Source organism: Macrobrachium rosenbergii, chromosome 23 (genome assembly GCF_040412425.1).
Source record: "Macrobrachium rosenbergii isolate ZJJX-2024 chromosome 23, ASM4041242v1, whole genome shotgun sequence".
Lineage (NCBI taxonomy): Eukaryota > Metazoa > Arthropoda > Malacostraca > Decapoda > Palaemonidae > Macrobrachium > Macrobrachium rosenbergii.
The window spans coordinates 33,862,778-33,875,906 of NC_089763.1; the positions used below are offsets into that span (position 1 = coordinate 33,862,778).

The 13,129-nt window shown below is 38.6% G+C and overlaps 1 protein-coding gene across 5 annotated transcripts in view; it reads left to right on the forward strand.

Moving 5' to 3' along the window:
* ck (myosin-VIIa ck) overlaps window positions 1-13,129 on the forward strand; it is a 182,993-nt gene that overhangs the window by 99,067 nt on the left and 70,797 nt on the right. For all 5 annotated transcript variants that reach the window (XM_067125565.1, XM_067125566.1, XM_067125567.1 and 2 more), the window contains 6 exons: window positions 2,668-2,852; window positions 9,467-9,588; window positions 10,389-10,645; window positions 11,387-11,552; window positions 11,959-12,089; window positions 12,941-13,125. In XM_067125565.1, coding sequence (XP_066981666.1) covers window positions 2,668-2,852; window positions 9,467-9,588; window positions 10,389-10,645; window positions 11,387-11,552; window positions 11,959-12,089; window positions 12,941-13,125 — 1,046 coding nt within the window. The remainder of the gene's footprint in view (window positions 1-2,667; window positions 2,853-9,466; window positions 9,589-10,388; window positions 10,646-11,386; window positions 11,553-11,958; window positions 12,090-12,940; window positions 13,126-13,129) is intronic.

Below are 13,129 nucleotides of genomic sequence, written 5' to 3' on the forward strand. Positions count from 1 at the left end.
TAAATTATTAGAACCATATTCTATTTGATGCCAGCTGAAGGAAATAAAGAATTCTGAGTCCATATTGGGTCCATCAGTACTTATCAACCCCCTCCGTGGCTTGTAGCGAACCGGAGTACAAAGTTTCAATTGAAATTCTTGAGTAATTTTAAAATAGCTTTTAGATTAAGCAAACAGACGTACAAACAGTCAGATCCTGGTGGTTACGTAACCTCCGTTCAGCTTCGTTGATGGAATAAAAAAGTTATTATTTCTACCAGAGTCAACAACAGGCTTACTAATAGCTAATGATTATGAAACTCAGATATCCAGTCACCAAAGGAATACGTACATTTATTATTATTATTATTATTATTATTATTATTATTATTATTACACTAAATGTCACCCATTCGTGAGGGACAAGCTAGAAAGGCCATTAATTTGAATGGCGAACTAACATAGAGTAGAACGTTCCCAAGTGAAAAAGGACAGATATTCATTTTCACTTGTAATCACCGTATTCTAGAGATTTAACAACGATTCCTTGGAGATAAACCAACAAAAACCTACTCATATGGACGCGTAAACAAAGACATGTCATGGTGCGTGCTGTTTTGAAAAAAAAAAAAAACACGTACAATAACCTTATAAAAAACAAAACAAAACCAATAGGAGAACATTGTTGAAGACTGACGAGATCCTTGTAGAATTCCCACCGGTCTATCGCGTTTTCCAATAACGAATTCAGGTCCCTTACGTCACCCCGGACCTGTTGGATACAGGACACGAAGGCTTTGATTTTGCTTTACGCAACGTAGCTGTAATTATTTTTAGTATATGAGGATAATGGGATCAGGTTATATATATATATATATATATATATATATATATATATATATATATATATATATATATATATATATCATTATGTTTAAATGGAGCTAATTTTCTTATTAAATTAAAGGTAAGATAGAGTGTCATTAGGTATATATTTTCTTAAGTGAAACTTTTCTTATCTTCAAAATAGAAAAGTAAGTATAGCTTAGTTTTACCAGACCACTGAGCTGATTAACAGCTCTCCTAGGGCTGGCCCGAAGGATTACACTTATTTTACGAGAGAGAGAGAGAGATAGAGAGAGAGAGGAAGGTGAAGGAAGCGATGGAAAAAAAAGCTTGGAAAAAGAACTTTAACAGAAAAACATTTCTCGACCCTCATCGATGAAAGTGAGGCGAAAATATAAAAAGTAAAAGAAAGTTGAGGCAGTTGGACAGAAGAGATCGAAGAAAACAGGTGAAAGGCTAAAGGCAATAAGCAATGAAACTGAACGCAAGGCGCACTGTAAGCAGCTCCCTCTCATTTGAGTGAAACGTGTTACAAGAGTTTAGCAAACAAACTGGTTTGGTTATGAGTTCACTTTCGGTATGAATTAAGCCATGCGGAAATATTTTAATATAATAAAAGTCACTAAATAACTTTTTTTTTCTTTTTAAGGGTATTGGTGGAAACCAAAAGACTCTCTCTCTCTCTCTCTCTCTCTCTCTCTCTCTCTCTCTCTCTCTCTCTCTATATATATATATATATATATATATATATATATATATATATATATATATATATATATATATATATATATATATATATATATAAATATATAAAATATATATATATATAAATATATATTATAAATACACACTTATACATATGAGTATATACATACATACATATATAAATGAAATTCTATACATGTTTACATGGTCGTATAAGAAAACGAGTCACACCTCAACAATGCATGCAAATTCTGCATAACGCTGTCTGCATACACGCACACCAGATGTATATAACCAGTTTAACGGTGCCTGCATACGAGAGTCATGCCAGGTCACAAAAAAAAAAAAAGAAGAAGAATGACAGCCATCCTTCACCTTACCTCTCGCATGCCTGTGACGTGGCGTCGTCCTATTGGCTGTCGTTCGTTTATCTTTCCTCTCGTCCATTGTTCTGGAAGACGAGGAGGAAGAGGAACTGAGATAAAGAATGGGTGCATTGCATTTTAATGGCTTTATTTTTTCTCGTGGCAGTCGTATCGTATGGCACAGATTTTCATCCTGAGAAATGACCTTGTTTCCTGGTAGTGAATGACCTGGTTTAGATTTGTTTTTTATTTATATTTCGCCACTAAATACTTGGCTGTCTGTCTGTCTGTCTACGAGACATCTTAGCTTTTTTTTTTGGTGAATTTTTAATAGTATTTTCAATAGGTGTTTGTCTTGGGCTAAAGGAGAGATGATTTGCAGTTTGAGGTACACAAATGTTAGTGTTGTCAGATCGTAGAGTATAGAAAGATGAACTTCAACTATATGTTTGTGTGCTCTGGTAATTTATATATATATATATATATATATATATATATATATATATATATATATATATATATATATATATATATATATAGTCTCACTTCACTGTGTATTTATTATTTTATGATTTTACTTTGTCATTTATCTTTCATTGTTTATCGTTAACTTCTCAATTTCCTTTCCTGTACTGGGTTACCTACCCCACTGGCTAGCCGTCTATTTTCACATCTAGAAATTGCAGCCTGACTTGTAAAATAAACATTTATATTCACACAAAACCATATATGCACAACAGCTTAAATATATAGTATTGTATTTCTCTTCCAGACATATACAGGTTCCATTCTTGTAGCGGTGAACCCGTACCAGATCCTGCCCATCTATACGGTCGACCAGATCAAGCTGTACAGAGGAAAGAAAATTGGTGAACTCCCGCCCCACATATTCGCCATCGGAGACAGCTGTTATAACAACATGAGGAGGTTTAAGCAGGACCAGTGTATAGTTATCAGGTAGGAAGGGTTTTCAGCTCTCTCTCTCTCTCTCTCTCTCTCTCTCTCTCTCTCTCTCTCTCTCTCTCTCTCTCTCTCTCTCTCCCTTATGCCCCTTGATTTTAAATTTCTTTGTCATTCTCTCCTTACAACGTTTTTACTCTCTCTCTCTCTCTCTCTCTCTCTCTCTCAAATAATTTTACATTCTCCCCATATCCGTGAAACATTTTTAAATGTTTTATGTTGCTTGTCTCATGACAGTTAACATCTGCCATCTCTCTCTCTCTCTCTCTCTCTCTCTCTCTCTCTCTCTCTCTCTCTCTCTCTCTCTCTCTCTCACACACACACACACACGACCAAGAATCTTATCGCCAACAGCAATGTGATTGGTTATTACTATTTTAATGACGGCACTTTTCTAAAACGGTTCTTTGGAGAATCCCATTCTCTCTCTCTCTCTCTCTCTCTCTCTCTCTCTCTCTCTCTCTCTCTCTCTCTCTCTCTCTCATTTCTTCGTCACGGGTTCCTCTTTCTACAAACATTATTCATTTTTCATCCTATTACTCTCAGTTAGAAGTTCATCTTGTATTCCCTTAACAACACAAACCCTTTATCTTCCACTTTCTGTAAGTCAATCAGCAAAATCTATTTATGTTTCTCTCGTCACTCTATCATAGAGATTGCTTATCAACTGTTTATTCTATCCAGTCAGTGCTTTCCTGCTCCTCGGAAACGTGTTTTTATTCTGTTCAATATTATATTTTGTCGATACGAATTCTAGACGTGTCTCTCCTTGCACTTCAAGGACTAGACTCTTCTGTACCTGGGCGTACCTGTCATGGCTGAATGAACAAACATTCTGAAATAAAATCTCTCTCTCTCTCTCTCTCTCTCTCTCTCTCTCTCTCTCTCTCTCTCTCTCTCGTCATTGCTCGCCTTGTAATGTTTCGAAAGTGAATGAACAAACATTCTGAAATAAAGCATCTCTCTCTCTCTCTCTCTCTCTCTCTCTCTCTCTCTCTCTCTCTCTCTCTCTCTCTCTCTCTCTCTCTAGTCATGGCTTGCCTTGTAATGTTTCGAAAGTGAATGAACAAACTTTCTGTAATGAAGCATCTCTCTCTCTCTCTCTCTCTCTCTCTCTCTCTCTCTCTCTCTCTCTCTCTCTCTCTCGTCATGGCTTGCCTTGTAATGTTTCGAAAGTGAATGAACAAACATTCTGAAACAAAATCTCTCTCTCTCTCTCTCTCTCTCTCTCTCTCTCTCTCTCTCTCTCTCTCTCTCTCTCTCTCTCTCTCTATACAAAAGTAAAGTAATTGGCTCACGGCTGAAGGACCCACGTTCGATCCCGTGACCAGACGAGGAAAGGAATGGCATGGCCACCTTTCAAAATTCAGTTTACCTCTGTAGACCAGCAAGAAGTTAATTATGTACCTGGTTGCCAGTTAACTGTTGTGGGTTACCGCAGGAAGAGAAGAGAGAGAAAGAGAGAAACCTACTCACTAGACCCTACTCTTTTGCCTCTTTAAGTAAGACTTTTTTTTTTGTAAAATTTGATTTTCTCAATTTATACATAAATGCATCTTTGATTCATAATATTTCAAATGTTGGTCTTTCCATCTCAAGTACTGAAAAGTACGGTACATGATGTCAGCAGTTTTATATATATATATATATATATATATATATATATATATATATATATATATATATATATATATATATATATATATATATATATATATATATATATATATATCATGGTTTAGTTATGTTCATAAGTGCACAGGCTCATGCGCACTCATGTAGTACGCACGCAGTCATACGTAATGTGAATCAGTATATTCTGCTCTGTACACTGACTGAATGGTTACCCATATAGAGGAGCATAATAATTACTAACATATACACATATGTATATATAAATATATATAAATATATATATATATATATTTATATATACTCGTATTATATATATATATATATATATATATATATATATATATATATATATATATATATATATATATATATATATATATATATATATATAATATATATATGTATATATATATATATATATATATATATATATATATATATATATATATATATATATATATATATATATATATATATATATTATTTGAATCACATAATTCTTGGAATGAGCGATTTCTCAAACCCTTCAAATTACTAGTATTCACTGCAGTTAGAGAGAGAGAGAGAGAGAGAGAGAGAGCAGACAAGCTTTTTATTGAGTTCAGATAAGATTAGATAAAATAGCGATCTCAAGGTAATGAGAATTATCAAAAACGGAAAAAAAAAATCTCCACAATTTTCCACGGGGGCATTCTTGTTGAAAGCGAAAAAATGTTTTTTCATCAATATTTTTTTTTCTTGAAATGTCAGTGACGAAGGGAATCTTTCCAGCTCCAGAGAGCCAGCCCGGTAGGGGGTTAGCGCCATCAGTGCACCTCATGCGGTGCACTGTAGGCATCACTAAAGGTTCTTTGCAGCGTCCCTTCGTTCCCTAGCTGCAACCTCTTTCATTCCTCTTTACTGTACCTCCATTCATATCATCTTTCTTCCATCTCGCTATCCACCCTCTCTTAACAAACATAGTGCAACTGCGAGGTTTACCTCCTGTTACACCTTTCAGACCTACCTATCCTCAATTTGCTTTCCAGCGCTGAATGACTTCGTAGGTCCCAGTGCTTGGCCTGTGGCCTAAACTCTATGTTCAGTTCAGTCCAGAAAGTCAGATTAAACCCATTCGATTCCTTATAAACAGACTTCAGCCTGGGCACTTTGACATCTGCGGTAATAGCTCTGTAGTGCCTACTGAAGATGCAAGGTAAACTACGGAATCAGTTGTCTGAGTATATATAAAAGGAATGAAGTGGATTGAATCGTCTTTTTGAAGTTGAATCTATCAGTTACAAAATGCAAGAGTAAAACTCTTTTCATTTTCACAAGTGACTTTTCTGTAAGAATGCGAGCCTTGAGAATGCGTACACACACGCATATATATATATATATATATATATATATATATATATATATATATATATATATATATATATATATATATATATATATATATATAGAAATAATCAACACACTATCACGTGTGGAACAGAAATAAATTTCTGAATCACATCAGGATCGAACCCAGGTCTTTCAATTAAAAAATCTGGGTTCTGATCCTGTCAGAAATATATATATATATATATATAATATATATATATATATATATATATATATATATATATATATATATATATATACACACACATACATACAGACACATATACGTATATATGTATATATACACAAACTTACATAGATAGATACAGATATAAATTTTCTACGGATTAAGACAGCATACGAGGACTCCTCTTATCTCATGATTATTTTGTCGAATGACCAAACATGATAAAAGTATCTCCTGTTTGCCTTGTATTTGAATTCACGTGTCACCATGAAATCAAGATTATGAAACCCAAAGAGACCCCCTTAGAAGTGCCCTGTATTTGGTCAGCGAAAGGTACAAAATACAAAAATACAGGAATACGAAAAAAAGGGGGGAAAGTCATATTATGCTCTCGCTGTATCCGAGTGAGGTGGAGGAGGAGGTGGCATTTGGCTCTTAACAAATGCAAGCTCATGATCCATCAGTTGGCGCCTCCTCCCTCCCCCCTCCCCCTCCCCTTCCTCCCCTCTTCCTCCCTTTTCCTCCCGACTCTCCCTCTTCATCCCTCCCCCTCCCTCTTCATCCCTCCCCTCCCTCTTCATCCCTCCCCCTCCCCTTCCTCCCCTCACTTCTCTCTTCATCCCTCCCCTCCCCTTCCCTCCCTCCCTCCCCTCCCCCTCCCCCCTCCTTCTTCTTTTCCCTCCTCCCCTTCCCTCCCCTCCCTCTTCCTCCCCCCCCCCCCTCCCCTCCTTCTTCTTCTCCCTCCCCTCCCCATCCATCCCCCCCTTCCCCTCCTCCTCCTCCCCTCCTCCTCCTTCCCCTCCTTCCCCTCCTTCCCCTCCTTCCCCTCCTTCTTCCTTCCTCCCTCTTCCCCCTTCCTCCTCCCCCTCCCCTTCCTCCTCCCCCTCCCCCTTCCTCCTCGCTCCCCTCCCCCTCCCCTTCCTCCCTCCCTTCCTCCCTCCTCATTCCCCCTTCCCCCTCCCCCCAAGGTCCTGAAGGTGTTATGCCCCTTGTTGTTTCGCTGCTGTTTTCGAGCTGGGGTCGTGGCCAGGCATAAAGAGAGTTCGATGTGGGTTCGATTCGGCAACATTCTTGTCGTCTTGTTGTTTTTCACTCCGTTCAACTTTTGTCTTCACTCGGTCTATTTCTTTGTGTAATGAAACAATTTTTAATGGTTGTTTTTGATTTGGTGTTGTTTCGTCTGTATTATTTTTTTTTGTCTGTTGTTTCGTTTGGTATTTTATATTCTTTTATCAATTAGGCTATTTCTTGCTATGTCTGTTTCTGTTTGATGGCGACTGTTTCGTGTTTTCTCTTTGTTTCTTCAGAATTTTTCGATCTGTTTCATTTGTATTCATTCGCTCTCTTTTGTATGCATTAGTATTACGTAAGACTTTTATTTTCTGAATAAAACCTGTTGCCATGTCCTTCGCTTCCTCATATGAATTCATCTGACGAGCTAAAATTAATTGCAAAGGCAGCAATACGTGATTTGCAAATATTAAGTAAAACTATTTTTCAGTTTATTTAAACTTATAAAGGTTTCATGAAAGGTAAAAAATGGATTGACTTAACTAAGGAAATATTCCAAACAAGTTTCATGACTTCTCTCTCTCTCTCTCTCTCTCTCTCTCTCTCTCTCTCTCTCTCTCTCTCTCTCTCTCTCTCTCTCTCTCTCTCTCTTCTTAAATTATGTTTTTTACGTATCCACCCATGTCTTTGTTTGGGACATCTGTTAATGATGTCACTGGTGATTTAACTACTACAGAGGGTCCTGAAATGTGGCCCAGTCGTCTGGTGAACCAGTTAATTCAGTGGTCTGGTTAACGACTGACTCAGTGGGCTGACACGGTGTTCTGGTTAATGAGTCAACTCATTGGTTTGGTTAATGAACCGAGACAGTGGTCTGGTTAACCAGCTAACTCACTGGTCCGGTTAACGACTGACTCAGTCGGGTAGTTAATGAACTGAATCAGTGGTCTGGTTAATGACTGACTTAGTGGGCTGGTTAATGAATGAACTCATTGGTCTGGTTAATGACTGACTCAGTGGGCTGGTTAATGAATCAACTCATTGGTCTGGTTAACGACTGACTCAGTGGGCTGGTTAACGAACTGACTCTGTGTTCTGGTTAATGAGTCAACTCATTGGTCTTGTTAATGAACCGGGTCAGCGGTCTGGTTAATGAACTGAATCGGTAGGCTGGTTAATGAACTGACTCAGTGGGCTGGTTAATGAGTCAGCTCATTGGTCTTGTTAATGAACCGGGTCAGTGGTCTGCATAATGAACTGAATCGGTAGGCTGGTTAATGAACTGACTCAGTGGGCTGGTTAATGAATCAACTCATTGGTCTAGTTAATGAACCGAGTCAGTGGTCTGGTTAATGAACCGAGTCAGTGTTCTGGTTAATGAACTGAGTCAGTGGTCTGGTTAATGAATCGAATTAGTGGTCTGGTTAATGAACTTACTCACTGGTCTGGTTAACGAACTGGGTCAGTGGTCTGGTTAATGAACTGGGTCAGTGGTCTGGTTAATGAACTGACTAAGTGGTCTGGTTAAAAAACTGAAGGTAGGAATATCTGGGGTAGACCCAGTAGCATTCTTGGTACGTCTGAGAGTTTGTGTCTGATCTGATGAGTTTGTGTGACCTTACCTAACCTTATATTATTCTGAGGATGCAGTGAACACGCAACTTATTCTTCTTATGTTGTAGGGTTGTGTCAGGAGTATTTAGTTCACACTTTATGCAGTTTCATGTCTTATCTTATAAAATTCCGTTGTGACTCAAAGGTGGGGCTTATCTGCTTGTTTGTTAACCAGTATCTTTGATGATAATACATTTGGATTAATTTTTTTTTATATTTTTTGAATCCTATAAAACGTAACTTGAAAATAAGGGTATTTAAAAATTAAGGAAATGAACGCCTTTAAAATTTTATGAGGGTTTTTGATATTGAAGATCTTCATCCTTGAAAATAAAGGCCTTTGGAAAAGATTTCATGGTTAGGCGACGTTTTCCACCTCTCTGCTACCAAGCTTTGTGATTTTGTTCTTGCCTTTATTTTGCTGATTCCCATAATCTTCTCTCCTTCCTGGGTGGTCAAAACCCAACCTTCTTTCCTTTCTTTATTACTTGATCTCTTCGTGGACTAGAATAGGCCTAGAAAACACCTTTCCTTTCTTCGATTTCTTATAGGACTAGAATAGGCCTACACCTTCCTCCTTCTTTCCACGCTTTCTTCAGGGATTAGAATAGGTCTAGAAAACACCTTCCTTAATTTCTTTTGTTTCCTGTACTAGGATAGGCCTATAAAACACTTTCTTTCCTTCCTTTCTTTCTTTGACTTCTTCCAGAACTAGAGTAGGCCTAGAAAACAGCAAGGGGCTGCCCGGTCCATTGGCCTCTGCACATAAAAACTACAATTTGGTTCTTTGTTTCAGTGGAGAATCCGGTGCTGGAAAGACGGAGAGCACGAAGCTGATCCTCCAGTACTTGGCTGCCATTTCTGGAAAACACTCCTGGATCGAGCAGCAGATTCTAGAGGCCAATCCCATCTTGGAAGGTACAGCAGTTATTAGTTTCTTTAAATATATATATATTTTTTGTCAGGGTTTCGAAATAGGCATAAATGTTAATGGCAAAGTATTTTACTACAGTATTACTGGAAAGTCTGGAACCCTGTATAATAAAGACTAAGCCATGTTTTCCAGTATCTTCCAGGTTTTACAGGAAACATACTGGAAACTTTAACATTAAAAACCAAGCTCCGTTTTCCTGTGTCTTCTAGCCTTTGCTGGCAACATTCTGGAAACTTAAAAATTTCCATGTCTCCAGCCTATGCTAGAAAGATTCTGGAAACTTAAAAACGTCCATGTCTTCCGAGCTATGCTGGAAAGATTCTAGAAACTTAAAAATTTCCAGTTTCTTCTAGCCTTTGGTAGAAACTTTTTGGAAGCTTGAAAATGTCCATGTCTTCCAAGCTATGCTGGAAAGATTCTGGAACTTAAAAAGGTCCATGTCTTCCAGGCTATGCTGGAAAGATTCAGGAAACTTAAAATGTCCGTCTCTTCCAAGCTATGCTGGAAAGATTCTGGAAACTTAAAAATGTCCATGCCTTCCAAGCTATGCTGGAAAGATTCTGGACGCTTGAAAATGTCCATGTCTTCCAAACTATGCTGGAAAGATTTTGGAAACTTAAAAAAATGTCCATGTCTTCCAAGCTATGCTGGAAAGATTCTAGAAACTTAAAATGTCCATGTCTTCCAGGCTATGCTGGAAAGATTCTGGAAACTCAAAAATGTCCGTGTCTTCCAAGCTATGCTGGAAAGATTCTGAAAACCTAAACATTTCCTTTGCTTCCAGCCTTCGGAAATGCGAAGACCATCCGGAACGACAACTCCTCCCGCTTTGGCAAGTACATCGACATCCACTTCACCAAGGATGGCGTCATCGAGGGCGCGTCCATCGAGCAGTACCTGCTGGAGAAGTCCCGCATCGTGTCGCAGGGGCAGGACGAGAGGAACTACCACATCTTCTACTGCATGCTGGCTGGATTGACCCGGGAGGAGAAGCAGAAGTTGGAGGTGTCTGATGCCTCCCAGTACAAGTACCTGACGGGGGTGAGGTTTTAATCATCATCTGGTTTCTTATGGGTTTACCTTGACGAGGGCATAGATTGCCCACCCACTGACCTCTTCAGCTGACAGAAAAAAAGGCTTACTGACAAGCTGTCTGGACTAAATAACCAATAATATTTTCTGTATTCCTGTAAATTTGAATTCACCTGTGTTGACTAAGTTTTGCAAGCAGATTTAGCTACTTGGGGCAAAGTTTGGTGCTTAGACAGTAATAGATGACAGAAAAGTGCTCATGTATCAGTACTTGTACACTAAAGACGAATGGTGACTGATATATCTAAATCCTTTGTGACCTAAAAATGGACAGACTGCTTTCTTCTTCCAAAGTGAATGAGATATGGACTCTTTTGCTTCTCTTACCATTATCCTCCATCAGTAAGAAAGCAATAATAAATATTGTAAATTAAAAAGTCAAAACAAGATAAAAACTGTGATATCAGACTTGACAACTAGATAATACTAGACTTTCTTCCTGAAAAGCCTGAATTTCAAGTCAGTGGCCCCTGTGTGCTTGTTCCATATGAATAGATTTGATATCTCATTAAGTGAATGAGAAAGTGTCAACACCAAGCTAATTATTAGTCATCCCTTCTGCCTCAGTTCCTGTTGATCAAATGAACTCCTGAATCTGAATCTTCTGACATCTCTCTATCCCCAAGTTGAAATAGAACCCTAGGAGAGAATCTTAGTAACGTTTCTCATTTTTTTTTTTGCCTCCTTCAGGGTGGAAGCATCACTTGTGAAGGTCGAGACGACGCCAGGGAATTCGCCGACATTCGCTCAGCGATGAAGGTGCTGATGTTCAGCGACTCCGAGGTCTGGGAGATCCTGAAAATCCTTGCAGCCATCCTCCACATGGGCAACGTCAAGTTCAAAGGGAAAGTGATTGGTAAGGGGTCCTTTTGGATAAGGGGCTTCCCCGTGTTGGTATAAAATCAATCGGTCAACATTTATTGGGTATATTGGAAGCTTTTTCAATTTTTTCAAGTGTTATGTGGTTAATTTAATGTAGAGTTTTATTGAAGTAAGGGGTTTCTTTGCTTTAGGTGTAAGTCAGTTAAGAAATCAATATTTTTTTAGCTGTTTTTGCAGGTGTTTATAGGGTTAATTGATAGAGTTTTACAGCTTTTAGTATGAAATCGATTGAAATACAGATTTTTCAGTGTATGTATTGAGTGTTTGTCAAGAATTCGTGTATTGTAGTTCTAAAAAGTGATCCTTTTATTAAATCTTTGAGCAGTATGCATAACAGTGACAGAGAATGTTTCCCTTAATCAGTCCATCCTCGTTCACAGACAACCTCGATGCATCTGAGATCCCTGACACGACCTCCCTGGTCAGGGTGGCGAAGTTCTTGGGAGTCGAACCTCGGGCCTTGAAGGAAGCTCTGACTACCAGGACCCTCTTTGCTCAAGGAGAGACTGTGGTATGTGTCTTCTCTCTCTCTCTCTCTCTCTCTCTCTCTCTCTCTCTCTCTCCATGGGGCACTTTTACCTGTGGGATGTGCTCTGTATTCTGCTGTGTCCTCTCTCTCTCTCTCTCTCTCTCTCTCTCTCTCTCTCTCTCTCTCTCTCTCTCTCTCTCTCTCTCTCTCTCTCTCCATGGGGGCTACTTTTACCTGTGGGATGTGCTCTGTATTCTACTCTCTCTCTCTCTCTCTCTCTCTCTCTCTCTCTCCATGGGGTACTTTTACCTGCGGGATGTACTCTATATTCTAAGCTTTGTCCTTTACTGTGATGCGTATTCCACCTTTGACCAGAGGTCCCTTTAACTGTGCCATATGTCCTAACCTTTTCTGTGGTCAGTGGAATCTTCAGTAATAGCCTTTGCCTCTTAATCATTCGGTGGTATCTTTAAATGTGGTACCAGCTTTTTCTCTAGTGGTGTCTTTAGCGGCAGTGTTTTCTTTTGCTTTGTCTTTCTTTGTTGATACTGAATTCAGGCTTTTTAGAAAAGTGGCATTGTGGAAAACAGGCTCTAAGGTGAACATGAAAATTAGTAATGTCGTCAAGTTCCCTAGATTTTATCTCTCTGTTAACTCCCTCAGCTTTAAACAGAACCTTTCATCTCTCGTACAGCATAATTGTAAAATTATTAACTAAAAAATGTATTATTCACACACTGTCATATTTTGAGACAACGAAACCCCCTAAGCTTTTACCAGCAGCTTCCAGTCTCACATACAACATAATTGTAAAAAATTATTAACTAAAAACTATAATTCACACACTGTCATATGTTGAAAAAAAAAGTAATTGTAATTCCTTTGCTCCGAAGGTATCCAGCTTAAGCCACAGTCAAGCCACTGATGTGAGGGACGCCTTCGTGAAGGGCATCTACGGGCGCCTCTTCATCTGGATCGTGTCCAAAGTCAACGCTGCCATCTTCAAGCCCAAGTCCACTTTCCGGACTTCCATTGGCGTTCTGGATATATTCGGATTCGAGAACTTCAAAACTAATAGGTAA